This window comes from Sarcophilus harrisii, chromosome 2, assembly GCF_902635505.1.
Source record: "Sarcophilus harrisii chromosome 2, mSarHar1.11, whole genome shotgun sequence".
NCBI classification, from domain to species: domain Eukaryota; kingdom Metazoa; phylum Chordata; class Mammalia; order Dasyuromorphia; family Dasyuridae; genus Sarcophilus; species Sarcophilus harrisii.
Window position 1 is genome coordinate 83,261,756 of NC_045427.1, and position 13,565 is coordinate 83,275,320.

At 32.1% G+C, this 13,565-nt stretch overlaps 1 protein-coding gene across 2 annotated transcripts in view; it reads right to left on the bottom strand.

Annotated features, from left to right (window-relative positions):
* Window positions 1-13,565, bottom strand: part of THADA (THADA armadillo repeat containing) — a 419,051-nt gene that overhangs the window by 299,351 nt on the left and 106,135 nt on the right. For both annotated transcript variants that reach the window (XM_031950412.1, XM_031950413.1), the window contains exon 25: window positions 12,584-12,706. In XM_031950412.1, coding sequence (XP_031806272.1) covers window positions 12,584-12,706 — 123 coding nt within the window. The remainder of the gene's footprint in view (window positions 1-12,583; window positions 12,707-13,565) is intronic.

The window sequence follows — 13,565 nt, forward strand, 5'->3', positions numbered from 1 at the left end:
TAGGAAAACGTGTGATGTGTAACATCTGTGGGCTTTCCACTCCACAAAGGAGTGAGTTGAGAGTATCCTTTTAAATCTATCATTCGAACTCTGCTTGATTATTATTATTTTACTCTGTTCACTTTTTTTTTTTAACATGGCATCAGTTCATAGAGCTCTTCCCATGATTCTTTGTATTCATCACATACATCATTTCTTACAGCACAGTAATACTCCATTATATTCATATTTGCTTGACATTCCCCAATGGTTGGGCATCTACTTTGCTTCCAATTCTCTGTTATCACAAAAACTACTCCTATAAATAATTTGGTGTCTATAGGAATATTCTTCTTATCAATGGTAAAGCAAGAGTTCTTAGTCTTTATGGTATCATGGATCCTTTTGTCAGTCTAGTGGAGTTTATGGATCCTTCCTGCAGAATGTTTCTAAATACATAAAATAAAACGAAGAGGATGACAAATGAAAGAAATTATGTCAAAATACAGTTATCAAAATATTAAATAAAAAAGTTCACAGACCCCCAAGTTAAGAATTATTTTTATATATCTCAGGTTCCTCATTTTTATAAAATGAGGTTGGAAGAAAGAATCTCTGTTTTCTTCCAACTTTAAATCCATCATCTTAAGAGTTTATGTTCATAAGATGATTTAGTAATCATGTCAAAAATGATATAAAGTGAATCTGCCATGACCTGTCTTTAATGAATTAATGTTGGCTCTTTGGGATTACTACTTCCTTTTCTAGGTGTTCACTGAGGTTCTTTATAACAACATTACAAGGTTCTCAATATCTGAATTGTTTTTTCAAAAAATCAAAATTAAGGAAAACTAAGATTAAGTTCACTAAAAGGATAAAATGTGAAGTTTTTTCTTTTCATAATGAGGAAGTGTAAAATAAAAATTTGATAGATACAAATTACTTTATTTTCAATCTTCAAATGAAGGAGTAACACAGAACCCAAAGTTCCTAGTAGCTCCCAAAGTTTTCTGCATTCTGATATACTTCCAATATGTAAAGATGAAAAAGAAGGAAGACTTCTGAGTGGAAATATATGGGATTATGATAGTCAACAGACCATGAACACTAAGGGAATCAAAAAAGAAAATGACCTATGTTAGAATAGAAACTGTGAGAGACCAGCTGGCAAAGTATAGGTACAAAGATGATGGTAGTATTCAGAGAGATAAAGGCAGCAATAATCCAACCTGGTCCTGATATCTTGAGAGGGGAAACACTAGCTGTTGCTTTGACATTGATAAAAAATTGACTATGTTGAAACTGCTTTTACATGTGATTAATATCTTATGGATAAACAAACGTCATCCTTCAAATTTTCTTCTAGCTACAATAACACAAAATTTCACAGTATACTGGGTGAAACTCGGAGAAAGCAAGTGTGTTCTTTAGAACAAGTGACTTACAAAAAAACTATACATACATACATACATACATAAACTTTATGTATATATAGATATAGATACAGATATATATGTGTATATAATAGGCATATATATATATGTAAATAGGTATATACACACACATCCAAAAAGAAGGCTTTCAAATATCAAAGAGCCACACCAAGAATTATATAAAACTTAGCAACTCCCACTACTAAAGAGAGAACTTATAGTAGTTTATTACAAATGGTAAGAAATAAAGATTTACAACCAAAAATAGTCTATTCCATAAAACTAAATATAATCTTGCAAGGAGAAAAAAATGGATCTTTAATGGTATAGAGGTGTTCAAAGCATTCTAGATAAAAAGACCAATACCATGTAGACATTTTGCAAAAATAATACAAATGTCAAAAGAAAGATAGAAGGTACATATCTGTTTAATTGAAAGAGAAAATGTGTGTGTGTGTGTATGTGTGTGTGAACACGTTAATAGGGATAATAAACAAATGCTCTCTCAGAATCCAAATATGTTTAAGATTAATAGAAAAAGATTAAAATGATAGTCAATAACTATTTTAAGTACCTATTTATGTGTCAGACTCTATACTAAGCTCTGGAAAATAGTCCATGGATGATTTTGTAGTGTATTAATGTCCCAGGAGGAAATAAAAATGGGCAAGATAAGAGACTATACTGGGTAAAAAGGAGGAAGAAGAAAAGAAAAATCACTGTTGATATTAGATGTATATAAATGAAGAGTATGTAGTCATGGGTGAAGGATTGTGGGAAAGTTTATCCATTGAACTTCACTTTCATTTGAACTATATAAAGAAAGATTGAACACAATTGCAGGTTTCAATATAGGTTTCATATGAGAAATAAGTTGAGACAGTGGAGAGGAAGAGTAGAGAAGGATCTAAGAAGGAAAAGAAGAGAGGGAAGAAAATAGTCATAAACCAAACAATCTTCAAAGTCAGAAAGAAGATTGTAGAGGGAAGATTAAAAGTATAAAAAGAAAGAATAAAAAGCCTAGTATCAGAGGCAGGGTAAAGAGAAAAGAAGAGAAGAACTGCAAGGGAGAAGAAACAGATTATTTCACTTAGATTACAAACATCAGGCAAACTCCTTTTCTTCAAGTTAGAGAAAAATATACAATTAATAATAATGTATATGAACAAGATGAACTTATCCAATGGGAAAAAAAGAACGCATAATGAATTAGAAAGCAGGACTAATAGTAAGTTGCTTAATAGAAACACATTTGAAACACAAAGATTCACACTGAGTTAAAATTAAGGACTAGAGAAAAATCAAATCTGTCTCACCTAAATTAAAAAAAATAGATGTAGCACTCATGAATTCAGATATAGCTACAGCAAATATAAACAATTTATACCATGCTTAAAAGTATGATGGATAATGAATCAAAGTTAATACATAATATATGTGCACCTCACAGTATAACATCTAAATGCTCACAAGAAAAACTAAATTAATGGTATAGAGAAATAAACTATAATAGTGTTTTTTTCTTTTAGACACAGACTAATCAAAGCAAAAGATAAACAAAAAAGAATTTAAGGACCTAAGTAGAATTTTAAAAGAATCAGAGAATCTCTCACAATTACTAAATGGGAATAGAAAGTAATTTATTTATACAAATATATATATATATATATATAAATAGAAAAATTTACCATATAATGTAGCATAAAACTATACCAAAAATGTAGAAAAGCAGAAATATTAAGTGTATCATTTACTGATCATAATGCAACAAAAATTATATTCAATAAAGGACTCTTACAGAAATAACTAAAAATAATTAGAGATTAACATTAAATCTAAAAAACTAGTGCTAGTAGGCTAATATAATATGAAAGAATACTATGATCAGACTGAGTTTATATATTGCAGATTTTAAACTATGTACCAAAGATGCAAGGCTGATTCAACATACACAAGGTAGCCTATAAATACAATAAATGAAGTTAATTTTATAAATAATAAAAACTATATGATCAAATCAATAGATACTAAAAAGACTTTTAACAAAATCCAAATCCATTTCTATTAAAAACTCTAGACAAATCAGAGCATAGGTAGTCCTGTTCTTTTCATGATAAATACTATTTCTTCAAATGTTAGAGCAAACATTATCTACAGTTGAGAAAAATTAGAGGCTGTTCCAATAATATCAGAAATAAGCAAGGAAGTTCATTATCACCATCAATGCTTAACATCATGATAGAAATGTTAAACTATCGCAATAAAATGAGAAAAATCTGAAGGGAAAAGCACAGACAAAGAGGAAACAAAATTATAAATTTTTGCAGATGATATGATGGCTTGTTTAGTGAATCCTAGAAAATGTGCTTTTTAAAAAAAATTAAAATAATTAATAGCTTCAGCAAAGTTGCAGGATATAAGATAAATCCATATAAATCACTATGTAAAACTCAGCAAGAAGAGATAGAAATAAAAATTCCATAAAAATAACTAGAGAAGCTATAAAATATTTGGGAGCATAAAGAAACTAGATCATTATAAGTTTTACCATTTGGAATGTTTATCCCCACATACAAGCATAGACTTTAGTTTTCCAAAGCACCCATTTTTCTGATCCACCCAAGCTGACTAATGCATCCCCTCAGGGGTAACACTGTATTTAATGGCCAACACAGAAGATCCTTTAAGCCTAAGTATAAAGCAACAAGGCTCCCAGTAAATTGTGTGTGTGTTGGGGGTGGGGGAATAGAAGGGGAAGGAAAAGGGAGAAATCTATATCTGTCAAGAAACTGAATAACACCCTGAAAAAAAAAATAGACTGAAAATTCATCAGCACCCAAACTAAAAAAAAATCTGTCCTGGAATACTTTATTCTCTGTTGAACAATCTTTTCAAAAAATAGGGCAACTTAGTTCTAGTAAATTCTATCATGTACTAACAAGTGATAGAAACTATACAAGTTAAATTTGGAATTTTGCAAAGAAAGTGATGTGATCTCTGTTCTCATTAATTTAAACATTCTACTCTTAAATCCCTCTACCCTTCACATGACAATTCATTCACATGCAAGGAGGTACAAATCATAATAGCTAAAGGTAATCAAAAGAGTAATCTAGGAGAAAATTGTGATAATTGTTTTCCATTTATTGAATAACCTTTATAGGCGCTGGAACTAAAAGAAATTTTTGACACAAATTAATTCAATATATTTTATAAATGAGGAAAGTGAATTCCAGGAAGATTATATGATATGTTTGCTATTTTAAGGTTCTCTTATTCTAAGTAGAAATCTCTTCGTACCATATTACCCTGCCTACTAAGGACTAAAGTATCAGTCATGTTGTGCAGTCATTTTAGTTGTGTCTGATTTTTTGGGACTTTATTTGGGATTTTCATGGTAAAGTAGTTGGCCATTTCCTTCTCCATCTCATTTAAGAGATAAGGAAACTGAGGCAAACAGAGTTAAGTGATTATCTAGGATCACATAGCTAATTAATATTTGAGGCCAGATTTGAACTCATCTTTCTCACTGTAGACTCAGTGCTCTATCTACTGTACCACCCAACTGCCCAAAGCACTGGCAGCAGAAGAAAAAGAAGGGAGAAGGCTTTCTTTTGCTCCCCACATTCTACAAGAATAATGGTACACAGGAGATAAGAATTATGGTTGTGTTCCCTGTTTTCAAATGGCTTTCCCATTCCTCATCAATACTGAATTACAGAATTTCCGAGCTGGATGAAGGCTTAAAAATTATACTGTACATTTCATCATTTCCCAGATGAAGAAAACAGGGTTACTAAATAACTAGACACTTGCCCAAAGTCACCTAGCAAATTCCTTGCAAAGATACCCTTGAAATTCTCTATTATTACCTCCCAAATTGTATTAATTTACTCTTCCTTGTCTTTTTTTTCCTTCTTGGTCATCCTCTCTGTACTTTCCCACCTTCACCCTCACATCTTTCCATCTCTGTCTCTTTTCTTCTAGTTGTTTTGGCTGACACAGCATTTGATAAATGTTCCTGCTTAAAGTTTAAAAAATAAAAAAAAGGAATAAATTCTCTATACTCAGACTTCATTTCTTTGCAGAGGAAAGCAGTAAAAAACTAAAACATTTGTAACAACTTTTTCTGAAATGGTCAGAAAATGCAACTTTTCCCTAATCCAGAATTATGAGCATTTTATAAAATGAATCTTCTTTTATAACATCAATTATCTGACTCACACTCAAAAACTAAATAAAACCTTAGTCTTAGTCATAGTAGTATTCTGTAAATAGTCAAATCAATGTAAAATGGCCAAATATTCCTATGAAAGTATTTTAAATGTTAAGTTTTGATGTACAATCATCTTAAAATGGGTTTTTCAGAAACTGACTCATTCCAAAGTTATGTGTCTAAGAATTCTTTAAAGAGATTTTAATGCACAAAAAGGAAAGCATCAATCTTATCTGGCTGTCCTTTTGAACCTGGCCAGTTTATAATGAGTAGAACAAGGCAAGGCGTTTGCAGCTGTGCAGTTAACTTCATGTCAATTTGCTCAACTCAGAAGGACATTTTTCTTTCTCAGTCCCCCAAAAAATAAAACTAAAAATTTATTTTGTTTCTCAAGTTACGTAAATGGCTTTTGGGGTAACTGCTTTCACTTTTTTTTACTTAAAAAAAAAAAAAAGGCAAATGTTCTTTTGAAAAGCCTCCTCCTTGAAGCCCAGTTAGAATTTCTCTTTGTAATATGATCTCATAATACTTAATCTTCATCTTATGTACTCCATATTCAAATCTGAATTATATTATTTATCTGTATTTGTGTTTTTATCATCCCAACTAGCTTTGTAAGCTCCTTGATGGAAGAAGCTATGTTTTATTTAAGTTGCATTTGATCTAAGGAATGTTTATTAAGTGTTCCAAGTATTGGGAAGACAATAAGAAAATAAAATATTATCTGTCTTCAAGTAGGGTACATTGTGCTAGAGGAAAAGGAGGAGGGGAAAGGGAATATAATATGTAAACAAATAAGTGTGACACTAAGTAAACTGAGGAAAAGGGTACTATATGGGGAAATCATGGAAGTTTTCACAAAACAGATGGCACCTAAGTTGAACCTTGATAAAAGAAAAAAATTCTGACAGAAATTGGAGAGTGAATTACAAACATAGAGGATGATTTCTGCCAATTCTCCAAGGTAAGCAATGAAATGTTAAGGTTGTGGGTCATTTAGTACAGTTTGACAAAAATATCACTACCATTAAGCTAGATAGGAAGTAATGGGAACCAGGAGCTAAATTGTGAAGGGTCTTGAATGTCAACCTAGGGAATCTATTTTACCCAAGAAGTATAGACACAGTCACTGGTGATTTCCTGTGCTAAGTAACATGCACTAAACAGAGTAAGCACTTAACAATGCTTACTGAATGAATGGGGAAAAAAAAAAGAGAAATCAAGTTGAAGTCACAATTCACAAGGTAACCTGATGACCTGACCTTTGTCTCCTTTCTGTCATTTAACTAGCTGTGGTGACTCTGGATAACTCATTTATCTGCTTTGCATGAAACTGCTTTTCAAATGTTTCATCTATTAAATAAGAGATAATAATATTTTAATCAATAAAAAGTTTCACTTTTAAGAGTCCCTATTGAGCTGTCCTCTTTTAATACTTGAATAGGATGGAGAAACTTATGTGCTTAACATTTTCTGATTGTACATTTACTTGATTTATTTTCTTTTAATTCATATTTAATTTCACAAGTTTACTTAGTGCATAAAATAATCAAATATACATTTAAAAAATGGGTTGATGATTGTTATTAATCAAATGATGAACTTGAATGGTTTTGTGTAAGGGAATGTTAATGTAAATAATTTGTTAACAGTTATTCTTAAATATATACATTAATGCCATTCCTAAAACACTCTTCTGAGCCACAATCTGAATTAAAATCATTTTCCTAATTTTTAAAGTCTATAATTTAGCAAAAACAACAACAACAACAATAACAAAGCAATTACATGGAAAGTACAGCAGTACTTTGCTTTAGGCAACAGAAGTATTCCTAAAAAGTTATGTTATAAATCAAATTTCTATATGTTGAATCAGATTTTAAATGTGCTAGTCAATTTTACCATTTAAAGAAAGTTAATAGGAAAAGTCACTACTTAAAGAAAGTTAATATAGACTGGTGTAATATGAATAATCACTAATCTGGTTCATAATTTTACATTTTTAAAGATCCTCTTGAAGTAGGTCAATATGCAATAATAATTACATAAAAAATACAAAGTTAACAATGTTATTAGAAACATTTTCATTCCCAATTGGCCCCAACAAATGAAAATATATGCTACTAGAATGATTTTCTTTATGTGTTTTTCCAATCTTAAAATTCTGTTTCAATTTTTCTTCTAGGTCTGAATTTTTGTATCACAATTCTGTAATTCTCTTTTTCACAAATTACTGCTATGAAATAGGTCTCCATCTTCTTGTTCCTCTTTAAGTGCTATAATTTCTGTCCTTATTTCACTGATAATTTCATTTAATTTTTATTTTTTTCCTTCATTCTTCTTGGGTCTGTCTTATTACTCACACTGATGACTTTGCCACAATCTTTTCTATAAATGTGCTTCTTAACACCTTTCCTTTTGAAAATTTCAGTGTGGCATTTATCCCCCAACTCTTGTTCTCTTCTCAAGTTGGAAAAAATCTGTGCTCCTCAAACAGGATACAATTTGGGATACAATAGAAAGATTCAGAAAAGCCCCTGTTGTTGTACTTACTTTCTACAATTACAGACCTTTTCTCTCTGACTTATTTTTTTTTAGTCTCCAGAGTGATCCCATGGGACCTATTTATAAAACAATTAGAGGAGTCTCTTCCAGGATATTTCTCTGTGAAGGGGGCTGTTCCTCGAAGCCTTTGCAAATGCAATTCTGTTTTTCATATGTTCTAGGCTTCCTGGGCAGTATTAAACAACTACTATTAACAATCTATTGCTTTCTTTGCTCCTCCAAAATCTTGTTTCTTGTTCTATTTCTCATCTATAGATGCTAACTACCCTTTTTTTTCTTCTGGAGCCTTAGGACAGGTCTAATTCATGGGTTTCCACCCACTCTGAGAGCAGGGTCCCAGGAATAGGAAAAACTCCCATACCCAGGCAATTTGAACTGCAGCAGTCAGGAATGATATGGGACCTTCAATGCCAACACAATTAAATTATGAACAAGGAGGGGAGAATGGACCAAGAAAGACTAGTACAGTAAGAACCTGTCCCAGGAACAGGGATCTACCTATCCCAGGATACAGCCAAGAAATACAATGCAATAGTCAGCGAGTGCCTAAGAAAGCAGCCACTGTGAGAAAAAGGGCTGCCTCAGCTGCAAACTCTTTGCAGGGAAGGGGAATGGTACAGAGTGAGAACTCTACAAGGAGCAAGGGACCTGTAAGTTGGTCATTAGTTATTTTTTAATTGAAGAATTACTTTGCGAATGGTGCTTTCTATTTTCTTATTCCCAGCCAAGCTGAGTTTGCTGCATTTGGGGGCTCATTATTCGAGGTAATAGATGGAGAATGATCATTATGTGACTTCTAGATATGGCATCTTCCCAGGGCTGGCAGGTCTGGGATTTCGTACAGGCTGCTCTACCAAGCCTAAAAAGCCTTCCTTACTCTTAGCTGCCTCCTGAAACCCTGAGCTCCCTTCAAGGCTGGGACAAAGTGCTACCTCCTTTTAAATCTTCCCAGTTTCCCTTGCCCTAACCTGCCCTCTATTATTTTGTATTTATTATACTATATGTACAGAGTAAGCTCCTTAAGGGAAGGGTTTATCTTCCCTTTTGTAAATGAATCCTCTGCTTTGCCCAGGGTCGTCATAAATGATACTAACTGGCTGATGTACTTGTGGTACATACTTGGAGCCATCATCACAGTATGTTAGGTCAAAGTGGAAAAATGTGAAGAGCTATGAATTAGCCTACCTAAATATAGGCTTTTCCTCTGGAAAATATCAGGTTCTGAAGAAGACCCAAGAAGAATAACCTTTTTTTTTTTTTAACTGTCATTTTACCAATCTACTTTTCTTTACTCAAATACCTACAAACCTGAGGTCACATTCTAACACCCCAAAGATCCTGTTATTATATAAAATAAAATGTGAATCTATCCATTTTATATGGAGCCAGCAAAAAAAAGTCTACAGACTCTGGGTTATCCTAAAATTTTATTAAGTGCAAGAATTGTTCTAGTATAGACCCCATTTAGAAATTTTTAATAAAAAATTGTCATCAGACTCAAGAAATCCTGATGTTGTGATTACAGGACAATACAGAGAAGATGACTCAGAACAAAACTGTCCATTGCCATACATTATCCAAAGGGCATTCTTTAACACACACTAGGAAATGCAGTTTCACAACACAAAAAAAAATTGGCTTACACGATGTGATACTCAGAAAGAATGATAAACTGCAATATGCTACAAAAATAAACACCATTTCTATAAGTAATTAACAAATTCCAGGAGAAAATAAGGGGAAGGGAATTCCTATTCAAAATAACTAGAATTCAAATAGTGGTATTTGGAAGACAGGAATGTTTGCGGTGGAAGGAAGATTACTTTAGTTTTAGATACATTGAGTTTTAGAGCATCCAGTCTGAAATGTCCAAGGGACAATTAGAGGTGTGTGTGTACGTGTGTGTGTGTGTGTGTGTGTGTGTGTGTGTGTAAATCATCTGCACAGATATGGTAATTAAGCCTACTGGGGATAGATGAGTTGAGATAGAGAGATGGAGGAAGAGAGGAGAAGAGAGGGCATGATATGGATAATGAGTTAGCAAAGTAAAGGGAGAAAGAATAGATACATGTAAGGCTAAAAGCCAGGAGACAGTAGTGTCATGAAAACCCAGAGAGTATAAAGTAACCAAAAGGAAAGTATCAAATGTTGCAGCCAGGTAAAAAGGATAAGGACTGAGAAGATATCAGATGTAGCAATTAAAAAAATCATTGCTAACTTTGGAGAGAGCAGTGTCAGTTGAATAATGCTCAGAAGGTGACCACAGAGAGGTAGATAGTTTTCCCAAGTACTTTGGCTGTTAAAGACAGAGACACAGGAGAACTGAGTGAGGGTATGGTAACTAGTACAGAGATTCAAGACTTTTTTTGTCATGGACCTCTCTGACAGTCTAAGGAAGCCTAAAGACACCTTCTCGGAATAATATTTTAAATGCATAAAATAAAATACATAGAATCACAAAAGAAACCAAAAATTAATGAAAATAATGATCTAATTTTTTTTCATCCAACTTCACAGATACATTGTAATATATCCATTAATTTCTGGTCTAGTGAATTTCAAGGGAAATAATGAAAAAGGTTAGAAGTAAAGAGGGATTAGTACTTCCAGGTCTCAAAAATCATTTGATAATGATTGAAAGATAGAAAAACAGATTAATGAAAAAGACTAGCCAGGAAAGAATCAGAAAAAAATAAAGCCAATAATCCAATGCTCATTAAATGTCAACTCATATTATGAAAGGACTATTTGACAAGAACAATTGAGAAACCTGAAAAAGTCTGGCAGAAATTAGGCTTAGACCAACACCTTAAACTATATTCTACAACAAATTCAAAAAGAATATTTGACAGGAATATTAAAGATTAGATCATAAAACAAAGAAGTGCATTATAAACCTTTTACTACTATGGTAGAGGATAAATTCTTAATCAAAGGAACAGACGCAAATACATAAGACAAAAAATGGATAATTTCCATTACATGAAATTGAACCACTTTTATAGAAACAAAATAAACACAAGCAAGTTAGGAAGGGGAGAGTGGGGAAATCTTTTTTTATCAAATATGCCTGATAAACATCTGATATTGAAGAAAGATATGACTAAAAAGCCATTCTGCAATAAATAAGGAGTCAATGAATATGAACATTTCTCAAATGAAGAACTATAAATATTAAGGACTTTATAAAAGGATACTCTAAATAACTAATAAGAGAAATACAAATCAAAAGAAATATGATGAACAAATGAGCAAAGATGACCAAGCAATGGAATATTCTATATTAAATGGTGTATAGAATGACTGGCACATTCATAGACTGTTTGGTGGAACTATAAATCAGTCTAACCATTTGGAATAGTTTGAAACTTTGAAAAGTATAAATAAAAGGTCTATGGTTTTTGATCCAAAGATTGCACTGCTAGATATATACGTGGGACAGCTGTGATAAACAGACAGAGAAAACTTTTCCTGAGTTCAAATCTGGACTCAGAGGCTTACTAGATGTGTGAGTTTGGGCAAGTCTCTAATCTCTTTACCTCGCTTTTCTTATGAAGAATGAGAAGAAATAAACTGGAGAAGAAAATGGTGAGCCACTCCAGTATCTCTGCCAAGAAAACCCCAAATGGAGTCATGAAGAGTCAGACATGATTGAAAAATGAGTGAACAACAATATATCTAAGGGAAAAACTACATAAAGAAAGGCCTGATAGATACTAAAATATTAATTTGTAACCACTTTTTATAATAGCAAAGAACTAGAGATAAAGTAAATGTCAATTTATTGGGAAGAGCTCAACAGATTGTGGGAGATGGACATAAAGGAATATTGTCCTTTACAGAATAATGAATATATTAAGTACAGAGAACCAGAAATGAGCTAATGCAAAGTAAAGTAAGCAGAACCAGGAAAACAATGTACATGATAACTACTAAAATATAAGTAGAAATAATACCACCAAAGCAACAGAAATTGAGTGCTGATGCTAAATTATAATGACCCAGCTTGGTCCCAAAGAAAAGATATGAAAAAACACTTCTCCTTGTTTCTTTGCAGAAGTGGAAAACCAAGATAAATAAATGCTGTATATAATGTCAGGCTGCTTTTGATAGCAGAACTTTTTTTTCTTCTTCCCCCTTTTATTTTTTAAATTATAAATGATGGCTCTCCAGGAGATAGTAGTGAGGAATACAGCAGAAAATATAAGTGATATGTAAACAAAAGGCTAATAAATATTTAGACTAAAAAAATTAAAATCTAGATTATATTACTTTTCTATATCATCAATTGTAACACTACGGCATAGTGCCTCTTCCCAGTAGTCCAATGAATGAATATTCAGTCAATAAAAACCCACTCTGATTTAATGAAAACAATGGAGTGACTTACTGCCCAAACAGGAGATGTAAAACCTAAAATTGCAGCTTGAATTCCATCAGCAACATAGGGAATGATGTTTTCACCCAGACGAGTATCTCTGAACAAAGCTCTAAGAATATTTAGAGCATGGACCTGGAACAAAGACAACCAAAAACCCCGCCAAAAAACAAAAAACAAATAACTGCCAATGAAATTCTTTAATCTGTAGAACAAAAATAAAATACATCAAGAAAGAAAATGCAAAATCTTCCAAATTCAACATGAATAGTTTCTAAATGCTCATTAAAGAGTAAAAATCTGCATATGTGGTAGAAAGTGAAACAGCTATTACTTATTCCATAAAACTAAAATCCATTGGTTTCAGAAACATTTATGGAAATAAATGTGACTTGGAAAATTATTATACCTAATTAAAAGATTTGAGGAAAAGACCAATGAAGTTATGGAGCAACTAAAAAAACCTAGAAATTAACAAAAATAATGTTCAAAAAAAAAAGCTAGAAACTAGAAATGCTGAAAATCAAATAATAAACACAAAAAAAACCAAAGAAAGTGCTACTGAAGTGTTCAATAAAACTAGAAGCTGGCTTATTTGAAAAGAGATTCAATAATTTTTTTTTATTTCAGTGTAAATGGTTCATAAACAACCCATCCAAATGACCATTTATTTCGAAAGGTATTAATTTAAATGAACACTACAGAATCTTTCAAACTCAAATACTAATGAGCTGTTGAATTTATGGTCAGTAAATGAAACACAAAGGCTATTGGTGGTATCTAATGTCTGTTATTTCCATATCTCCTAGTTCAATGTTACCTTCCAATTGAAAAGTCTCTTCTCTAACAATTTTGCATTCTCTTTAACAATCTAAATCAAACACTGCCTCAAATTTAATTTCCTGCATGCAGTCTTCCCTATTTTACATGTATACTGACTATTCTAAGATAACAATATCTTTAATTGTTTTTTGTGGTATTTGTCTTTATAACT